The sequence below is a fragment of the Agelaius tricolor genome, unplaced genomic scaffold, assembly GCF_023055355.1.
Source record: "Agelaius tricolor isolate 1412-34295 unplaced genomic scaffold, bAgeTri1.0.p SCAF_26, whole genome shotgun sequence".
Lineage (NCBI taxonomy): Eukaryota > Metazoa > Chordata > Aves > Passeriformes > Icteridae > Agelaius > Agelaius tricolor.
This window is the reverse complement of record NW_027269286.1, coordinates 11,110,418-11,122,964: the sequence shown is the minus strand read 5'-3', so window position 1 is coordinate 11,122,964 and position 12,547 is coordinate 11,110,418. Positions and strand designations below refer to the sequence as shown.

At 35.9% G+C, this 12,547-nt stretch overlaps 1 protein-coding gene across 4 annotated transcripts in view; it reads right to left on the bottom strand.

The window, feature by feature from the left end:
• The window catches only part of TDRD3 (tudor domain containing 3), a 93,816-nt gene that overhangs the window by 41,049 nt on the left and 40,220 nt on the right, over positions 1 to 12,547 (bottom strand). For 3 of the 4 annotated variants that reach the window (XM_071448514.1, XM_071448515.1, XM_071448513.1), the window contains exons 2-5: positions 11,056 to 11,140; positions 7,250 to 7,315; positions 3,821 to 3,981; positions 1,590 to 1,731 (exon numbers count right to left, since the gene is read on the bottom strand). In XM_071448514.1, the coding sequence (XP_071304615.1) occupies positions 1,590 to 1,731; positions 3,821 to 3,981; positions 7,250 to 7,315; positions 11,056 to 11,140 (454 nt within the window). The remainder of the gene's footprint in view (positions 1 to 1,589; positions 1,732 to 3,820; positions 3,982 to 7,249; positions 7,316 to 11,055; positions 11,141 to 12,547) is intronic. The other variant, XM_071448516.1, reaches the window with a different exon arrangement.

Below are 12,547 nucleotides of genomic sequence, written 5' to 3'. Positions count from 1 at the left end.
CCCACAGCTTTTCTGACATGGCCACGTTCATGTGCTGTGAGCTGGTCAACAAGAAAAAGAAAATACTCTGGCAAACTCCAAAAGTTTGAGAACCAGAGCACTGAGGGGATAGTAGCAGGCAATAGTTAACTTTCTATATCTTACCAGAGCAAATCAGTGACAGCTAGCACTCTGTTTCACATACTGCATACAGCCAAGAGAGCTGGCTATCAGGTGCTGAAAGTTGTAGTCAGCAGCACACCTTTGGTTACTAAATGCTTTGCTTTTTTTTTTTTATTTATGTAAATAGTCTGTTCCAAGTTATTTATTGACACTGATTTCAAAAACCAATTATGAAGTATAAAGCAAAATTTATCTGTTGAAGTCCAGGTAGAAGAAATATGAAAACAGACTGTTCAAAATATCACCAAGAGAGCAAAATATCACCAAGTTCTATTCTTGTCTTGTGAATTCTTAAGAAAATGTTAGCTCTGTGTTCTCTCTTCTACCCCATCTATCTACCTTCTTTAACTGAAGAGAGAACTCACAAGACTTAATGCTAAGTAAGAATAAAAATCACAAAACGGGATGGTTCTGCCAGAACTTCTTTAAGCTTCATTTAAAACCAGGAATGCTTTTGCGTTTTAAAAAAAACCCTTATTCTTAGCTATAAAGGCTGAAGGATGACAAACAGAATCTACTAGAATGCATAACTAAAATTCAAATTAATTTTGGCTCAGTGTGCTGGAAATTATGAAGTTCAACTGAACACCAAAGAAGGCTAGATCTAACAAAAATTACTGAGCCCAACTTAGCAGGAGCAACAATAAAATGAGTACTTCATATGGAACTAACCATCATGTCCATAAGCAGCCACTCTGTTTCAGAGATGTGGATGTAAAAATACAGAGATGTGCGTGGTTGTAGTAGTGATAGTTAACCTGGCAAATATTTGAGACTAATGGTAGTAGGGTCACAAATCCTGCCCTAGGAACTTGCACCTGTTTGTGAGAAAATGTTTCAAAAAATATTCCTGCAGCCACTTTTGTTCTACTGGGACAGAAACCAAAGTAAAGGAGCTTACACATTTTTCTGCCTTGTTGGAAGAATTTTAAATCTCCAATTTGACTTTGTAACCACAATTTACCTGAAGTACTGATGAAATTTGGGGTACAGGGCTCATTCCAAACATTACCAACTTCAATGCTTTCTGTACATTTATTCTATTATTTTTTCCTCAAAAAGACACAGTCTGCAGACAGTAACTGTAAAAGGCAGAACTCCATAGTATTTTGGTAACAAACACAATGTTTAAGAAAGCCATGACTATTTACCAACATAATACCACCCATGACTATTTAGCAACATAAATTTAATATATCCCTGCAGAAAGGAATCAGTTCCCATGCAAAGATCACTTGTAATTTTTTAATTTGCAACATTATACATAAGACCTACTTGCATACATTTGGCCACAGCCCTAAAACTATTTGGACAGTACAGTTCTAAAAGTTTATTATACAAAAGTTCACAACCAACAGAATAAGCTTGACATTTTTGAATGCAATATGCAACTTGTAAGACAAGCATTTCTAGTGGTGTTACCTCACCCTTTGTAATTCCCACTTTTCTATAAGATGCTCCACTTCACCTCCAAGAACTGCTGTGTTACTGTCATCCAACAGCAAGAATCCATTTCTCACTTCAACAATTCCTGAAAGCTTAATTTTTGTTCCAGGTGGAGTGTTCAGGCTAGAGGTAGAAACAAAGTCAAAAAATTCCAATAGATTTATTAATATTCTGTCACAAACATATAAAAAACTACTCTTATTATAATTCCAACATTTTCATATGCCATAATAAAAAATTAGCATCAAAAAGCACAGTACTTTTCAATAGCTTTATTGAAACACTTCCTACCCATTATACAAAAATGCCATACTGCAAATTAGATTCTAACAGAGATAAATACTGGCAAATTGCCTGTTTAGTTAATATCTAATTTCACAATACTGAAGTAAGGTTATGATTTGTTTTGATTATCAGATAATATTCTCAGACAACTGATTTGAGGCAGGTTCCTCATATTTACAGTTAAGAGTGGATTTCCAAATAGTTAATAATCTCAAATTTTTTTTTAGACATTTAACTTAGTAGACACACAGAGTGGTTAGAAAGGAACCTTTCTACACATTACTAAGAGTTAGGAGTCCACTAGAATAAATATAAAAACCATGCATCTTGTAGTGCTTCTTCTCTCACTACTCTATAATTTTAAAACATATGAATACTTTCTGTCACCAGCTCCCACATGGAGCCACCTTATCTTCTTCTCACATGAATCTACCCTAGGAAAAGCAACAGCAGAAGCATGAAAGAATCATGTACTTCCAACATGTAATTGAAAGATATGACAAGCAGTGCAATCTAGAAACTGCTTCTTCTTTTGAGAAACAGGACGCAGCCAGTTAAAACCTTTCAACTGAGAGACAATAATCTCTTTAAAATATGCTAGAGCTACTGTTGCAATCACAGGCCCATACCACACGGTGAGGAAAATTCATAATGGAGTCAGCCAATTACAGAACCAGTGCCATTTAACCATAGCAATGTTAATGAATTTTTGGATTGTTCTGATGAAGGCAAAAACATGGACAATCAGAAAATAGACATGAAAGAAATACAGAAAAAAAATTAAAATGAGGCAAGGGGAAAGGGATAAATGAAAATTATAGTCATGAAAAACCTATAATATAAAAGAAAATTGTGATTTTTATTTATTTAAAGTAACTCTATGTACTGAAACAGGATATTATTACAGTTTAATAATCTAACATCAGACCTGAAAAAATTACATATAACACAAATTAAATCTTAAAATGTTATGTAAAAACAAGTGTTTACAACATTACTAGAGCGATGAGTTCTCTAACATTTTTGAGATTTTATCAAAAAGCTTTCAAATTATGTCTTGAACTGGGTATTTATCTTCAAACATTTTGTGATCTAGAATCTACTTACACAAGAGTCTGTTTGCCTTCCTTTATTGCTTTCTTTATATTCGCATTGGAATATGATATTCCAAGTTCTGCTGGCTCAAGCTATAATTAAAATATCATTAAATGTTCTGACAGCATCACTCTAAACTGCAAGCTGGCTCCTGCTCAGAAGGAATAGTTTAACTCTTAAAGATGACATTCAAAAATTAAGTATATATCTATATCTAACTGCTGCAGCTAGCAGAGAGACAGAAAAAGGGGTTTTTTTTTTAAACCAAAATTACCTGAACTAGAAGAGTGCAGAGCACACCACGACTCTGCAGACTAAACACCAGAAATTGTTTTCAGCACCTCCATAACCAAAAACACAAAGCACCCCCATGTTCAGCAATAATCACCTCTCTTACCCTTCACTTTTAACTGAAGAAATATCCAAGTTAAAGACCTGCCCATGGTTAAGCAGCATTAGTTGCACTGGGTTAGGAGTGTCAAGCCTGTGGCATTCCTGCTACAAAGGTAAGGCAAAAGATCTGCTACTACTGAAAATTGGGAATCTGCCCCAAGTTTACACACACCCCCAAAATGCTCTGTGTTGTGAAACCACAACTCAGTAGATGGCTGCAAAAATCCACTTTCTTTCGTGATGTAGTTCAACATAAACAGAACTGTAAATTACATTCATATGTACCTTTGCATGCTGAAATCAAATTTCTCCTTTATATACAAATCCAGAAAGGAAGCCTCTTTTGCAGAGCAATATTTTCATAAATTACTAGGGACACTTCCATTATTTCAAGGACATTTAAGTAGCAAAGGAAAACATGGAAAAGTTAGCTGTTCACCTTATTTTTGACATGCTACTGTATTCTATAGCTGTGCAGCTTGTGTGTCCATCAGTCATCTGTAAACGCAACATTCTGGGAGCAGCCTGAGATTCTTCATTATCCTTTGGTGCAGCAATATTGCGAATTTTCTGTATTTGCAGGACACATGGCCCTTCCAGCTAGATAAGTCAAACAGAAAAGACAAAATTGTTAGCACTGTTAAGCAAACACACTGCAATATCTAGACATACCAACAGATGCCCCCAGGCAGAGAAAAGTGTAATTTGATCAGGCAGTCATGTTGAATTTCTATCACTCATGTACTCTGTGCTCTAAAACATGATAAAAATGGGTTTTACAAAGAAACAGTTGTGATGCTTCACACATCTCTGAGATAGAGATTATAAAATAAAAGTGAATGAAAACAGTGTAGGAGGCAAACAAACAAAAACACAGATACTGTCACTTCAAACACAGCATGGAGTCCAGATAAGATTTCACTGCAGGGTGACTTTCACCGACAAAGTCTTCTAAAGAACAAAAAAAACAGCTTAGAAGACTCTCTGTTTGGATCAAGAGGAAATTTCAAGTACAACTGCTTTGTAAACTCCAACTAGAAATATAGCTTCCTTGAACAATGGTCCAATCAAAACATAACAAACTGAAGGGCTGTCACTTGTCTACTGATTACATAAAAATGGATACCCTACTAGACATACCATAACCTATGTTACAAACAATAAAAATTATTACTAAAAAGAACCAAACAAAAAAACAAACAAATCAAAAAACAAACCAAAAAACCCAACAAAAAAACATTAAAAACCCCCAAAAACCCCACAGCAAACAAAAAACACCAAAATAAAGCAAAATAAATCCACCTGAAAAACCCAAGCCCAAACCAATCATCTCAACCATTTATCACATTTCAGCTATGGGTAAGTCATTTTAATTTGTCTGAAAATAAAATTGTCTGTGGCTGCTCAACTGATCTCTAACTCCTAAATGACAGCAGAAAGATGAAAAAGTGCACAGTCCATCAGCTTCTAACCTTGAAGAAACAGAATATGCAGCCAGAAGAACACAAAATGAGAGCAGATATCCAGTAGGTAAGTATACATAAAAAGAAGAGAAATTAATAAATAAGAGAACAGGGGCACAATGGCTTTACTATGATGGCAGTAGAAGATCTGATGTAGTAAAAAATCTCACTGAAACAGGCTTTTTTCAATGCCAATCAGTTTTAAAAGGAACCACAAATCCAATCATAATTTTGAAAAAAATTTAAAAGGCTGTAGGAAACAAAAATCTACAATCAAAAAAACAATGAAACAGAAATGGGGAAGCATGTGAGTAACCTTTACAGGAATTAAATTGCTGGCACCTTATGTTTTCAACTGCTTACCATCAATTTGCCAGTACTCAGACAGGAACTCTGAGATCACAACTTTAATCCTTTCTGAATGCTTCTCCTGCAGTTAATGTTTCCATTGTAATGACACAAGTTCTCAAAAGAAAACCAGTAACCCTTAAATGTAGCAGCTATTAAGTTATATGTTGTAACTTTATAGTCTTCTTTGCACTTCAATTCCTTCAAAAGTACTTAACGGATCTCTGTGGTGTAGTCATCTAGATAGAAATGGAAGGATTCAGTTTTCCCAAATCCTATGTAAATGTGGCCATCTTGTGGTTAATGCTGGTAATATTGATTTTTTCTAACCCATAGATATTAAATGAATGAGTGAAATAGCTCTGTGTATTAATGACTGAAGTTGAAGATAACCATCTACAGTGGTCAAATACCCGTGTTTCATACTAGGACTCTCCTGGCTTTTATGCAACTATTTGCCTATTATATAATAGGCATAAAAAGTTATTTTTTAAATAAATAAAGTTATTTTCTATGCAAGATGGAAATACATCATAGGTTCTCAAGATATAAATAAATAATACTGATATTAGTCTTGGCTGTGAGGAAGAACAGTAGCACATAATTTCTATTTTTAACTGAAACATTTCTGAACAACAAATTACTACTTTCCATGGAGAAATTATACTAAGAAGTTGTTCCTCTCCCATAAAGCATTTTTTTTTTTTTGTAAACACACAGCTCTATAACATAATGCATTTGCATACATTGAAAGCTAAGCAGCAGCACTGATTAAGGAGTCAGATTCACCTTATTTGACTCAAAAAAAGGAAATTACTGTTAAGAGAGCAAGGATTCAGCATACTATCTAATAGCTTGAGGTAAAAATTATAAATAGGAATCCTTCTCAAGCAGATTTTTTTTGCTTAATTCTTCCCAAAACCTGAAGGATTATCACCCTCCAGGAAACAGTTTGCAAGTGTCTGGTTTGGGTCTTTTTTTAGAATCATTTTCTAAAGATCTATGAATATAGATAAAGTTAAAACTCTTCCCATAAAGTTAGTTTGCTAAATAATATGCTGCATGCACTGACTGCTGCCTTACTAAAATCTATGATCCTGCAATGGCCTGTCTCTAAAGTGTGCTTTGTATAAATGGCAATAATGTTTGTGCCTTTTTCTAGTAGAAGTCTGTGCTTGCAGCAGTGACTACTCCATTTAGACAACAAAATAAACAAATCCTAACAGCTCTTAGCAGCCTCTCTCAGCAATCTGGCTTTCTTAAAACAAACCCACCTTAACCTACTGAATTTCAACAGTAAAAGAAATAAGTTTCCCCAGATCTTTCATATCAGTGATAGACTATCAATACTTGAAATAAGTGGTAAAGAATTGAAGTGAGAACCACTGCTAAGGTTAAAATAAAATTCCTTCCTTTACCCATCTCTGAATTGTTTTGTTCTAAGGAACAAAACAGGAAGGCTATACAGAAGGGGACAAATTTCATTTTTACCTAAACACGCAACATGCATTAAAATCTAGCACACCCAAGTTTCAAGTATAATGCTCTTCTCTAGCACAAAGTGTTACCCCATCTAACATGTTTTATCCACATGACTTGTGGGATACACAACCATAGGAAAATTACATAAATGCATAGCTATAGCCATGGATGCCAGTAGGCAAGTAACCCAGCATAAACATGTATCACTGTGTATCAGAATCAAACTTCTACTTCGATTTATTTCTGACCTGCTTTGTTGCCCTCTCAGGATAATGAGGGGAAAAAATGAAATTCTGATACAATGTCAAGACTAAAAAAGTTTAATGACTTTCCAGCAACAAATGAAGTTGCCAGGATTGTTCACATTTTTATTTAATCATTTCAAAGTTGTTGAAATAAAACCCAGAAAGTCCCCTTTTATGGAGCTTATGTTCACATTTTTACACTATAATAGATTCAAACATTGGGGGTTTTTTTACGTGAAGTAATGACAAAACCAGACTAATGTGCCGCAGAAGGCTGTCATAACACAGAAATCACAGAATATAGAAAAGGGAAGTAAAAATATTGTCTACCTTTTCCACCTTTCCACCATTGATGTCACTGGGGAGGAATTTCTTGCCAATCGTTCTTAAATCTGTCTGAAATGATTACAGAAGACAAGACAATATTAACCTAAAATACGGACTTAAAAAAAAAACCCCATAACATAGGAATAAGAATAGCATTTTTTCCATAATGACAACTATTTATTCAACAGAAATCCACTCCTTTGTGTGATAAAAAATTCAACAACTCAAGAGTTTACAAAAGAAATCCATTTGCTTTTTAAATTATATTCTTGTTTTAATTAATGAAATTAACATTTTCAACATTGATTAAAATGCTTTTAAATAAACAAAACCAAATGGCTATGCAATGTTTAATGGTTAAACATAACTGTGAGGCTTCACAGAGGTAAAACATCCATCTTTGCTCTCCATCTGGCACTTAGAGAAAAGTATTTTTAGTTCCTGTCTTTTTACATGCACAAATCCTTACTTATTATGATCATAAACAACTCTTTCAAAAGAAAATGTGCTAAATGTAATTACTACAAGAACTTGAACCATATTTTGCCATTAATATATGTCAATGGCCTACTGTTCTGGCACCCTGATCCAAAACTGAGCAGGACTCTATCTTAGTATCCAAAATATTGTAAATCATTTATTCTGGTTTTCAGTGAGAAACACTGGTAAATTACAAATTAGAAAATAATCATAAGAATGCACTTCTGGCATATTTGCTGAGTATATAGAGGGAATAAATGCCCAATCCTCTCTCTGTTCCACAAGATAGCCAGGTAATGACAAGGAAGCACATTCAGTTTTTCAATCTGAGAAAATCTGAGTTTTTCACAACTGGGGAAACTCATCTGTCACTTGTATGTCTCTGAATAGCACACACGCTCCTATAAATGGCTCCTGTGTGGTCCACAGAATCATTCTAGCACGGTTTGGGTTGAAAGGGACCTTAAAGAACATCTAATTCTAATCCTCTCCTATGGGCAGGGTACACCTTCTGGTAAGACAATATTGCTCACAGCCCATCCAACAAACCCTTAAACACTTCCAGGGGTGGGGCATCCATGACTTCTCTGAGCAATCCATGCTAGTGCCTCACCACCCACACAGTAAAGAACTTCCTCCTCATATCCAGCCTAAACCTACTCTCAGATTGAAGCTATTCCCCCTTGTTCTTTCATCACATGTCCTTGTAAAAAGGTCTCTCCAAGGAGAGACCTAAGCTTCCTTCAGGCACTGGGAAGTCACAATTAGGTCAACCCCTAAACCTTTTCTTTTCCAGGCTGAACCATCCCAAGCCTTACTCACAGGAGAGATGGTCCATCTCTCTGATCATCTTGGTGTCCCCTCCTCTGGACTTGCTATAACAGGCTCATGTCCTTCCTGCACTTGGTACAGCACTGCAGGTGGGTTCTCACCAGAGCAGAGGGGCAGAATCCCCTCCCTCTCCCTGCTGCCCACACTGCTTTGGATGCAACCCAGGACACATTTGGCTTTCTCTTCTGGGCTGTGAGTGCACATGGCTGGGTCATGTCCAGCCTCTCATCCAGCAGCACCCCCAAGTCCTTCTCAGCAGGGCTGCTCTACATCTGTGCATCCCCCAGCCTGTGTTGATACTGGTGCTTGCCCCAACCCAGGTGCAGCACCTTGCACTTGGTCCTGGAACCTCACGAGATTCTGATGCACCCAATTCTTGAGCTTGTCCAGGTCCCTCTGGATGGCATCCTATCATTCAGGTGTGTCAACTGCACCACTCAGCTTGATGTCATCTGAAAATTTGCTGAGGGTGTACTTGGACCCTTCATCTGTGTCATTAATGAAGATATTTAGTGACATTGTTCCCAGTACAGATCCCTGAGGGACACCACTTGTCACTGATGTCCATTGGGACTCTGAGCCATTAATCACTACTCTCTGGATGGGACTGTCCAAATACTTTCTTATGCCTCTAACAGTCCATTCATTAAATGTCTTTCTCCAGTTTAGAAAGAAGGATATTCTCAGGGACTGTGTCAAAGGCTTTACAGAAGGCCAGATAAATGACATCTGTAGCCCTTCCCTTGCCCACTGATGCAGTCACCCCATCACAGAAGGCTACTGGGTTGTTCAGGCAGAACTTGCCCTTGCTGAAATCTCCAGCTTCCCATCAGAGTAGCAGGAGCGGTAGACAACTTTTACAAATACTTCAAAGTTCTTAGACAAAATAAAAACATTTGAAGGACTGAAGATATAAGTGTATCTACTTCATATTTATTTAAGCAATTCACACATACACATCCAAAAAAAGACAAAAAAGGTCAGCTGACTTCTGGATTTCTTCTGCCTGAAAGGTGCCTCTAGCAATCAAGGAAGAATTTGTAGGAAGTGGAACATAAATTCATTATTATCCTGCCATTAAAGACACACTGCTACTCTCTACATACTCAACAGACAAGTTAATCTTTTGGGCACAAAAAAACCTGACTTAATCATTAAAAGTGATAAGCCATTAAGTCTGGTTTGGAGTACTTGTGCAACATTCCTGATTTATTTTTATTACCTATCAAACCTGAAATACCAACACAGTCACAAATGATCATGTCAGTACTCATTTCAGCATACGATTACATGCAGGGTAATACCCAGCAACTCACAAATACTTTATTTGGGTTTTGTATAAAGCAGCAATACATTCTCAAATATATGGACATGCTGCTCTGGTCCAGGCATCAAATGCTTGCCTTCTGCATGTTTTGCATTACATTCTTTGCATCTTTGCATTATAATTTTGCTTTAATTCTTTTCATATTCCTTACATGAACTGGTGCCTGTATACAGAAGTGACTGAACACATGCTTTAAAGAATAAGTGAAAGGAGCAGAGGGGACCCTCTTTTTCAGAGTATCATCTAAAACCACCTAGTGGTTAAATCTTGAGGGGGAACAAAATAATCCCCAACACCTCCCACATAATTTCATTATTTTATTATTTCTAATTTCAGAAAGGAAGAATACTTTTCTCTTAAGCACTCAACTACATTGTTTTCCCCCTTGAAACTACATATAGTTATTACAAAGTTTATATTAAACCAAATAAAGTACAGTTTATATTAAATCATTCAAAACATCTGAGTAGGGATTTGATATGTTAAAATAAAATAGCAAATACATGAACTAAGAAAGGCAGCAGACTTAATGATTACCAACAATGTATATACTAGAATTCTGAAAAACAGGGATTGACATGCACACTTTTCTCATATCCTTAAAAAATACTATGGTATATTGCTTTGAAGATGTTGTGCTATCTTGTACATTCCTTGTTAATTTTTTGCCAAAATTTTGAGTACTAATCTAGATTTCTATAGTAAAGAAAAAAATCCAGGTTTTAGTTACATAAATATGTAGACAACACTGGATATGTAGTCTGAAAGCGCTTTAAGGAGTATCATGTCCAGAAGTCAAAGTAAGGGTGTTTTTTTAATCCCAACAAACTTATACTAAAATTTCATACTCATGTCATTACATAGCACTTCTGGTTGTATTACTGCTTATAGCTTGACTTTAGTTTTACATTTCATAAACAAAAAAAATATTTTCCTACTGCCAAATCTGTTCATTTTTTCTCCTACAAGTTTTGCAGTTTGGAATAGATGTTCTTTGCAAATAAAACTCACAATTCATATAGGCAAGGAGAGAGATAAGTACTCTGTCCTTTACATAAATCACACTGACAATAGCACACTTAATTAGACACACAAACCTATATTTGAGCCATTGCATCTATCATTTTTAGCATGATTTCTCAGAAAAAACATTTTCACTACCATGACTTACATTAAGAGCAACTAGGATAATATCATTTGTATTAACTTTTTCAGATGAACTTAAGCAAGCTTCAATTCCTTCATCTGAAAGACACCTGTGAAAGAAAAAAAAAATGGAATATCACATGATGTATCAATGAGACAAACATTTCTTCTTTCTATGAGATTGTCCTTAGTTCCTATCTTTTGTATTGGTAAAACATAGATGTAAAAATTAATGAAAAATTACTTAATCTAAGTAGTTTCCTTACACCGATGGTGGTAGTGCAGGATCAGTATCTTTCTGTAAAAATTCTGTAAGTATACAGTAAGTTTTGAACACCAAGTTTTGAATTGATTACCTGAATCCATTTTAAAGGGCTGACCTATACTAGCCTTCAAGAAAAAAAAACTTTAAAAAAGGATAGTTTTAAACTGGAGTGATCAGAAATTGTGACATTTGTTGTTCACTTTGCCTACTCTACCCCATCTGCAGTTCCAGTTTTCAATTTTATGTAGCTGGCAACCTGCCTTCTTCTGCACAGCTCTTCATTTTATTCAAATACATGACAGCAACCATTACATAATTGATAGACACCAGGTCTGAAACATAGGTCCTCCTCAACATTTAAATAACTACTCACCAAGAAATTACCTTTTCCCAAATAATAAAAGAATGATTTAAGAAACAAAGAGTAACATACACTAAAAATACTAAAAATAAATATTCCTGGGTGCTTCAAGAAATACTTCGCTTTGAAGAAAATAACATGCACAGTGTAACATACAAACAAGGCAAAAAAATTCTTGAAGGGAAGTACACTTGACAGACATTTTTGATTCCAGCCCTGGTGACTTTAACATTGCCCTTTCCAGTCCTGCCAGTGTTCCAAGACTAATTACTGCTCCCAGCTGTGCTCTAACCCAGACACTTGATGGGATTTATCTGTTCATGTCAGACAATGGAATCTAGCAAATCCTGAGTCTCTAGCCCACCATCACCAAAAAGAAGAAAAGCCAAAAATAAACAATTTGGATGGCAAAAAAAAAGCATACGTATATATAGAAGCATACGAAGACACAATTCTATTTGTTTAATAAAAGACAAATGCTTGAGAAGAATAAGGTAGCAAGATGTGTTGCTCTGCATGGGAATAGAGGATTTCCCAGCTGAGTAATTCTAAGCTTCAGTACTATGATATGGGAAGCTTTGTGCAACTCCTGTGCATTAGCAGCTCTCATTAGCTGGAGTCAGAAGGTAAAGCAGAACAGCATTCCCACTCTGTGCCAGGGGAAACAGATACATCCAGACTATCCTGCTCTCAAGGCTTCAACTGTGGCTTAATTACACCAACAGAATTCCTAGAAAGAGCAGTATCAAACTCTACCAGTTTGCCTTCTGCCATCTTCAGCATAAAACTGAACATAAGTTGAACAGCAGGGGCTAAGGGAGTACAAAATCCATAAGCTGAGTTTTAGACTGTTGGCTAAGCCAAGGAAGGATTTTTCTTTTACTGCTCCAA